This window comes from Squalius cephalus (assembly GCF_949319135.1).
Source record: "Squalius cephalus genome assembly, chromosome: 9".
Taxonomy (NCBI): domain Eukaryota; kingdom Metazoa; phylum Chordata; class Actinopteri; order Cypriniformes; family Leuciscidae; genus Squalius; species Squalius cephalus.
In genome coordinates, this window is record NC_137130.1 from 21,442,085 (window position 1) to 21,451,424 (window position 9,340).

The 9,340-nt window shown below is 38.1% G+C and overlaps 1 protein-coding gene across 3 annotated transcripts; it reads left to right on the top strand.

Moving 5' to 3' along the window:
- Positions 1–4,066: 4,066 nt before the first annotated feature.
- On the top strand, positions 4,067–7,622 carry cox17 (cytochrome c oxidase copper chaperone COX17). 3 transcript variants are annotated; one of them, XR_013822401.1, is made up of 4 exons: positions 4,067–4,170; positions 4,454–4,582; positions 5,025–5,615; positions 7,039–7,622. XR_013822401.1 is itself a non-coding variant. In XM_079882380.1 (4 exons), exons 2-3 carry the CDS (start codon positions 4,464–4,466, stop codon positions 5,107–5,109), a joined length of 204 nt encoding a protein of 67 aa, XP_079738506.1. In that variant the 5' UTR covers positions 4,094–4,170; positions 4,454–4,463; the 3' UTR covers positions 5,110–5,139; positions 7,438–7,622. The 3 variants fall into 3 exon arrangements, 1 of the variants encoding a protein (XP_079738506.1); XR_013822402.1 differs by having other exon boundaries at positions 4,094–4,170; positions 5,025–5,236; XM_079882380.1 differs by having other exon boundaries at positions 4,094–4,170; positions 5,025–5,139; positions 7,438–7,622.
- Positions 7,623–9,340: the final 1,718 nt, after the last annotated feature.

Sequence of the window (9,340 nt, forward strand, 5' to 3'; positions counted from 1 at the left end):
CTTCGGAGTATTAAAGGTTGTTTTTGTTTTTTTTGCATCGGTGGTTAAATGAAGAACCTTAAACATACATGCAATCTTTTCATGCCACAAAATGTTCTTTATAAAGGTTATTTAAATCACTATAATGTTCTTCACACTAAGAAAAAAAAAAAGGTTCCTTTGCGAAGTGTTCACTGAAAGGTTCTCTGGGGAACCAAAAATGGTACGTGCACATTACCTTATACGACTGAAGGGATGGATGACGATCACGTCTCCCTCTTTCTGTCTATTGCGCTCCTTCTCCACGGCCACCTCACTGCCGTAGACGTACAGCGAGCGTCTGTTGAGCTGAGGCAGCAGGAGGTTTTTCCACCCGTTCCATCTGAAGCGCCTGTGATTCTCAGGTGCGAAACGCTGCATTTTCAGACCCTGACTAAGCACCGTAATCACCGAAGCTCCTCTAACATCTCTCACCGAGCCTCTGTGACAACTTTATTTCTGGACTTTGTTTTATGCTGACCATATTATCCACTTTTCTTCTTCGCCTTCAAGCTCGCTCCCTTTCTTTCTTTCTCTCTCTCACGCACGCACATGCACAGTCACAGAGTAATTTTCCATCACAGTTTTTCTGGCTCGATCCAGAATGTTGAAGGAGATAAGTTCCAGACTTTCCATTCTTCCCCCCCTGTCAAACTAACTATTGTCTCATCAACTATTCAGTATCTCTGCCTCGCGCTCACATCAGCTCAGCTCATCTGGACTGTGGGGCGGTTCTTTGACACAAGGTGGTTTTGAATATCACAAGTAGGCTATTGTCATCTGAACCAGACAGATGGTTCCGATTGAACTGGACAATGGGAGGAGATAGAATTACTTACACTCTCATTGTGTGTAATGACTGTACTGATATCACAAAGAGATTCTTTCTAATGAGCACATAAAAGTGCACAGAGAATTTTGCTATTCCAAAAAGAGACCGAATACAGGTTTATCTCTTTTTTTTTGCAGACATTTATGCTTTATAAGAAATCAGAGATTAACCCTTAAATTCATGAATTTTTTGCCAATCATTATTACATATTCGGGTCTTTAGCGACCCGGATCTATATCTAACACGAATGGATCTCTACCAGACTACCAACTCTCCTGATATTAGAGTAACAATTAGCCTACAGAAGAAAACATATTTTGTTACCTTTTGGAGCATGGCAGGGTTCCGTTGGTTTGAGGATATGTTTTATACCATCACTGTCCTCGTCAGAGCTCATTTCCCATCGGGCTCCTATTCGCGACCTCAAACAAACATATTCTATAAACCAGTGGTTCTCAACTCCAGTCCTCGGGACCCGTTGCTCTGCACATTTTGTATGTCTCTCTTATCTGACACACTCAGTTCAGTTCATGGAGTCTCTCTTAACGAGCTGATGATCTGATTCAGGTGTGTTAAATAAGGGAGACATACAAAATGTGCAGAGCAGCGGGTCCCGAGGACTGGAGTTGAGAACCACTGCTATAAACTATCATTTTCAACATCTTCAAAATCAATATTTTGATCGCTGACAGCTTTTTCACCAGATCAGCCATCAAGTGACAATGACACTAATATTTGATTTCGTTCAGTAGGCCTACTTGCTCTGCAGTAAATCGCTGAGCCATTTCAAGTTTAGCTGATGATATTTCCTATTCTTTTGTTTTCCGCCTGCAGTAACTATGAGTGAACCGTCACTTCATCCTTGTGTATCAGACACCTTGTGGAATAAAGGTGAATTGCACTTACTTAATTGAACGGGAAAACAGGCATTCTTTTATAATTTTATTATTTTTTCGTGTTATATTGTTTAATGAATTGATTGAGGAATACTAAGAGGAATGCTCCCGGGACACTAGGTATGCGTTTAAGGGTTAACATAGGTACATCTGGGAAAACTGGTCTGTGTTTTTATTGAGGATGTGCTTAAATCAAAAACAGACACCTTCAGCTTTCCACATAGCAATGGTGGAGCTCACTAGATCTCCGTTAAACTGAATACAGTATTGTATTGCACTGGCAGGCTATGTTTATGAGAGTCACAATACAGTGTTGAATTTCAAAGTGGTATTCAAGTAATGTGACAGGTAACTGATCTTACATTCTCAGAAGGCAACAAACACCTAAACTACATTCATTTGTTGTAGGCTACTCTATCACACTGCATTCAGTTATCAAGTGGGTCAATAAATTCATCAAATCAGTAACTGGTTCTATTATATCTAATATAATTATTATTATCATTAATAACCAATTTGCCAAATTACTTTAAAACACATAAAATTATATATAATGTAGGTAGCTGATATATGTAGGCCTATAATGGAAACATGTCTGAAAAGGAACTACACCGTACATTACAACTATATAAATTATACATGGTCATACCTCAGCGGTTTTGAAACTGTTATGTTGTTTAAAAATGTAAGTTGCTACAAAAGCACAATGCTGTCTGATTAATTACACATCTGATTATAAGCTTGACAAATTATGTGTAATTAATCGGACACCCTTTCAAATGTCACGTTTGAGGTATAGCTTTGCAAAAAAAGAAAAAAGGCACATTTTTTACTCATAAATTAAGTACGACATACAAACAAAAATATACTAAACACCCAGCAGAAATTCCTGAGGGAACCCGTGCTGCGTTAGCGTTCTCTGTTGGCCTACAAATTCACGTCATGATTGAAAAGTTCTATTTCTGCTGCACATATCATGCTGAACTTAGCAGAAAATGCAGAGAAAATGCAATACAGACATTTTATTTTGTGTTATAAACATAATATTTTGCTAGATAAGCTGTTACAGTGCACATCTAAAAAGTACATCTGTCAGACTTGACGCAAGTTGCAAACTTAGTGACACATTCAAAACATCACTGTTTTGCTACACGTTGGAGTTCTGTTTCAGAATTATTCTGTAATCACGTATTTTTATTATCCAATATCCACCTCATGTAAAATACATTTAGACAATAAGTCTGTGATCAAAAGCTCACTCCAGATAACCATTTTTTAAATTTAAGGTGAAAATCAAAGGAAATACTAATGTAGTAAAAACCTGCTATCTGTATAGAGATGTATCTCTTTTACACTTTAGAAATCTCTCTGTGCTCCCGTTGCATTTCTTTTGTAGTTCCGCTCATTTGCTGACTGTGTAAAGTGTGAAACAGGTCTAGAGTCAAATAACTTTTGAGCAGTTCTTGAAAACAGCACAGGCCAATATAGTGCGTTTGTGCTGAATAAACATGAAGTTAAGAATACATTTGCCACAGTTTTGTCACAGAGTTTGTCAGGGTTCTGTCACTCCTGTATTTTCCTGTCCTTGTGTGAGAGTGCAGCTTCACTTAGGCCTACTCTCTCATCTGCTAAATGCATTGTGTTTCGTTTCAGTGTCAGGGAATGGACATTCTACAGGTTTTGTCTTTTGTTGAGCACATGGGTTGAGTGTTTTCTTGTATTTTTGCTTATTTTTGCTATGTAAATAAAGCGCCTTAACCCTTACACCAAACCTGAAAGGATTCTCAGAAAAAGAAATTCCATCAATATCAGAAGCCATCCGTGAAGCTGTATCAGTATGAACATATTGCATTGTAACTAAGTTGTAAAAAGGTCAAGCAAAGTTGGGTGGATTTGCCTGCAAATATTGACTCGTTTTTTATATAAGTATTTTTATAATACCCATCTGACATAAATTATATGAGATCTGTAATTAAATGTAATGTAATTAAACCATAACATATTTTATTCCTTTATATAAAAAATTATAATACTGAAATGTTAGCAAATTATGAAATAATATTATGATAAAATAAATAATAAAGTAATAGGCTAGCTTTAAATGGCTTTTATTCTGCACAAGACCTTTATTTTGGTTTATTGTTCGGCATTTGGCATGTTGTTATTCCCTGTTTTTTAAAACCGCGTTTCATTTTTAGTTCTAGCCATTAATATGTGTAACTGTAAATCACATTTAGGTAATAAATGGCTATAGCTTAGTTGTTAAATTAGTTTTATTGCTTGTTTTAATGAAAGACCGTAACCCGGAAGCTACGGGACACTTCCGCGTTCACGGGGTTGTGCTGTTATTAATTTGACAGCAACAGCAGGTTGTGTAAGAAAGGACGCACGTGAGCTCATCAGTCTCTTCATCATTTACATTAAGTAAGTCAACGTTTTTCAGTTAAAATGGTTTTTTATTTGATCTTACCTGACAGCACGATTTGAATATCTGTTATCTCCGATTAGGCACAACATATTTGATAGCGAGGTAGTTATAACAGCTGTATTTCAACGAAACTAGTCGTTAAACAGCAGAGGACATGATGTAACTTGTAATATGGTGGCTAGTTTGCTGCCCGCTGCTGGTTGTTCACAATACGTAGTGTTGAAACTGAAGTTTAGAGCTGGACTAAATCCTTGTCCCCTGCTCTTTTATTTTTCTCAGACAAGTGGAAATGTCTAGCCTGTCAGCAGCCAGTGTGGAGGCTTCACCAGCAATAGAGGGCACAGAGCAGAAGAAACCTCTGAAACCATGCTGTGCGTGTCCTGAGACCAAGAAAGCACGAGATGCCTGGTGAGGAAACTTTTGTCTATTAGTTCACGCTTTAAAGGGATGTTACACAATAAAAATTAAATGCTGTTATCATAATTTTTCTCATGTTGTCCCAAACCTGCATGACTCTTTGTGAAGCACAAACTGAGAGAAACAGGATTGTGCTGCTCAGTAAATAAATTACGGAAAATCGAGGTTTTCAAATTTAGAAAATAATGCAAATCACCATAAAAGAAGTCAGTAATACTTGTACAATACTTCAAGTACTGCTGAACTAGTTCTTGACTTGTATTGTGGCAGATGCAATTCTTAAAATTTTCTCCTTGTGTGTGTGAACATCAAACCGGTTTGTTGCAACATGAGGGTTGGTAAATAATGACTGAATTTATATTTTAGGTTAACTAATCCTGTACATTTTGGCAAGATACTGTGCAGCTATGACATTTTATTGTCTTCACTGCAGCATAATTGAAAAGGGAGAAGAAAGCTGCACAGGTCTCATCGAAGCACACAAGGAGTGCATGAGGGCGCTTGGTTTTAAGATATAATGCCACCATCATGTTCAAATTGAGTGAATGGTAAGTTTATTTTCACTGTCTTGTGACAATGTCCAACCAGTCTCTTGCGATATTAGTAGTGATATTTCTTACAATCATTTTTTTTTTTCACATTTTGGCCACCACAACCTTAAATCTTCTTAATGCAATTTTCAGATATCTCTGTGCTCTGCAAATTGAAAAGGGTTGGTTCACCCCCAAATTATCTTTTTCGCTCCCTCATGTCTTCTACATGACTTTCTCAGTGGAATTATTTATAGCACATTGTCAAAGCTACTCTCTTCCATTCAATAAAAGTGAATGGTGACCACAGCTGTCAAGATAGACTAAGGAAATGCACAAAACTATTATATGGCTACAGAAGACTCTGAATATAGTGCAAAACTTACATACTAATATATATATATACAGTGAGGAAAATAAGTATTTGAACACCCTGCTATTTTGCGAGCTCTCCCACTTGGAAATCATGGAGGGGTCTGAAATTGTCATCGTAGGTGCATGTCCACTGTGAGAGACATAATCTAAAAAAAAAAAAAATCCAGAAATCACAATATATGATTTTTTAACTATTTATTTGTATGCTACAGCTGCAAATAAGTATTTGAACACCTGTCTATCAGCTAGAATTCTGACCCTCAAAGACCTGTTAGTCTGCCTTTAAAATGTCCACCTCCACTCCATTTATTATCCTAAATTAGATGCACCAGTTTGAGGTCGTTAGCTGCATAAAGACACCTGTCCACCCCATATAATCAGTAAGAATCCAACTACTAACATGGCCAAGACCAAAGAGCTGTCCAAAGACACTAGAGACAAAATTGTACACCTCCACAAGGCTGGAAAGGGCTACAGGGAAATTGCCAAGCAGCTTGGTGAAAAAAGGTCCACTGTTGGAGCAATCATTAGAAAATGGAAGAAGCTAAACATGACTGTCAATCTCCCTCAGACTGGGGCTCCATGCAAGATCTCACCTCGTGGGGTCTCAATGATCCTAAGAAAGGTGAGAAATCAGCCCAGAACTACACGGGAGGAGCTGGTCAATGACCTGAAAAGAGCTGGGACCACCGTTTCCAAGGTTACTGTTGGTAATACACTAAGACGTCATGGTTTGAAATCATGCATGGCACGGAAGGTTCCCCTGCTTAAACCAGCACATGTCAAGGCCCGTCTTAAGTTTGCCAATGACCATTTGGATGATCCAGAGGAGTCATGGGAGAAAGTCATGTGGTCAGATGAGACCAAAATAGAACTTTTTGGTCATAATTCCACTAAACGTGTTTGGAGGAAGAAGAATGATGAGTACCATCCCAAGAACACCATCCCTACTGTGAAGCATGGGGGTGGTAGCATCATGCTTTGGGGGTGTTTTTCTGCACATGGGACAGGACGACTGCACTGTATTTAGGTGAGGATGACCGGGGCCATGTATTGCGAGATTTTGGGGAACAACCTCCTTCCCTCAGTTAGAGCATTGAAGATGGGTCGAGGCTGGGTCTTCCAACATGACAATGACCCGAAGCACACAGCCAGGATAACCAAGGAGTGGCTCTGTAAGAAGCATATCAAGGTTCTGGCGTGGCCTAGCCAGTCTCCAGACCTAAACCCAATAGAGAATCTTTGGAGGGAGCTCAAACTCCATGTTTCTCAGCGACAGCCCAGAAACCTGACTGATCTAGAGAAGATCTGTGTGGAGGAGTGGGCCAAAATCCCTCCTGCAGTGTGTGCAAACCTGGTGAAAAACTACAGGAAACGTTTGACCTCTGTAATTGCAAACAAAGGCCACTGTACCAAATATTAACATTGATTTTCTCAGGTGTTCAAATACTTATTTGCAGCTGTATCATACAAATAAATAGTTAAAAAATCATACATTGTGATTTCTGGATTTTTTTTTTTTTTAGATTATGTCTCTCACAGTGGACATGCACCTACGATGACAATTTCAACTTACAAAATAGCAGGGTGTTCAAATACTTATTTTCCTCACTGTGTGTATATATATATATAGATAGATAGATAGATAGATAGATAGATAGATAGATAGATAGATAGATAGATATAGCTATATAGCTTTTTTGGAACTCGACAGCCTGGTCCTCATGTCTTTTGTTTGAAACAGCAGCTCTGATATTCTGCTAAACTTCTCCTTTGGTCTTCCATGGAAGGAATGACAGAATTTCCATTTTAGAGCTTTTAAATATCCCTTAAATATTCAAAACAATCTTCATTTCTGTATCTCATGTTCTTGGGGACAATTGTTTATTTGAAGAATGAGTTACAATATGTTTCCTAATTGTCTTTTCTTTCCCTTTGTAGTGTGTGTCAGCCTGTGTGAAATGGGACCTGGTGTGCACTTTTATTTATATTTTTACACTGGAGTGAAGATTATGCGAGGTGAATTTGTTCCTCTGAGGGAAATGTTGTCTGTCTTTTCTTTCTCTTTCTTTCATATGTGTTTTACGTACGTTTATGGTCAATAAAGATCCTATGCAAGACGTTAAGCCATTCTCTTTTATCTTTACTTTGTCCTTTTATTTTTATGAAATATGCATACATTCTTATAACAGTGCTGACTTTTTCCTTTTCAAGCCCATTTTAAATGATTCAGTCCAATTAATATGTGTCAGATGCTTGATTTGCTTATTTTATCATATTAAATTATTGATGATGAAGTACTGTCTGTTGCTCGACACCATTCAGGCCAAGCAGTTCCACACAAACACTCTTCCTTCAGGCTTTCTACTCGGTTGGCCTTTGAATTCCCTGTACCAGCGTTTGGCTGGTGACAGCTGCACTTAACTATGCACGCAGGCCTAAAATAGAGCTGCTGCTCCCAGCACACTCTAATCTGAGGTCTACCCGCAGCGGTGCTTTTATTCTGCGTGCACACCTGGTGTGAAGCCAGCAAATGCAATTCATAATTTGCGTTTTCTCCTAAAGATTTTGCAAAGCTCATGAGCATAGTTAGTCACTGACACAAACACAAGAACCGATTGCTTATTTCACTATTCGTCCTGCTTATAATTATATAAATCATGGTAATTTTAATGTTCAATTCATTAAATACCAGTATAGGCACAGTATGTGCAAATGCATCATTTATATTTTTCAGGTGTGAAATGTGTAAGTTGGCTCGTTGTGGTTTATTTCAGTCATTCAGATAGCTTTCAATGGTGCTTGACTGTATCTGCATGCCTCTCTTGCAGGGTACATGTCAAATTGACAGCTCTGAATAGTAGCTTTGACACACTCTTATCAACTGTATCAGGTAGTTAAGCTGCATAAGACAACCAATATATATTGACTTTCATTGTGTATTTTAGTTGTTTTAAAAATCTACCTTTTTAATTTTTTTTTTTTTATTCCATTGCAGAAACATGGAAGCAACTGTTAGATAGTCGCAATAAATTTTTTTTATTCCATGGCAGAAACAAGATTACATAGTTTTATAAAAGCAATATTCATTACAATTCTATAAAAGCAATATTCATTACAATTCAATAAGCAAATAGCCCATGCTGTATTGTCAATATAGGTAAATTCTGTGTCATGCCTAACAACAGCAATTACCGCGGTAAAGTTAGTTTGCAGTTTGAAATTCAGATTTCTTTTTTTTGCTTTAAACAAATGGTGCTTGTTTACATGGGGATTATATTGCATGTCACTCTTAGCGATTTTTGACAATATAGCACAGCTTGACGTATCTTATTTAAATAATAATATAAAAGAAAAAAAAAAAACTGCACTCCTGCACCCCATTGCTAAGCAGCAGAATAGTGTATTACATTATCTAGCAACAATTGCTGGGCCAAGTTATGTGAAACTACACACAGGAATGGCCAGGGAGGGGGAGGTAAACAGTGTTACATGATCTCCCCTGTTATTTGATCGGTCTCAGATTCTTTAAGTATGCTGCCCCCCATAGCCTAGGACCCTCCTTCCCTCAAACACCAGAAGAACTAGAATACAAGTTTACTGTTTGATTTGAGAGAAAATGAGTGTTGGTGACATCTGGCAGAGCTTTCAAAGATCTTCCCAAATGTCAGTGAGTGAAAGCTTCTCTCCATGTCACTTGTTATCGTAACCACTCTGCCCGGCCATCATTGTGTTATGTTAAGTAGCGAGTCTGCTTTCTGTCCCTGGCTCTTTCCTCCTTGGGTTTCAATTCCAAACATGGTTATCCTTCTCATGGTCTCTACCCCCGCCTCTCCTGCTCCAT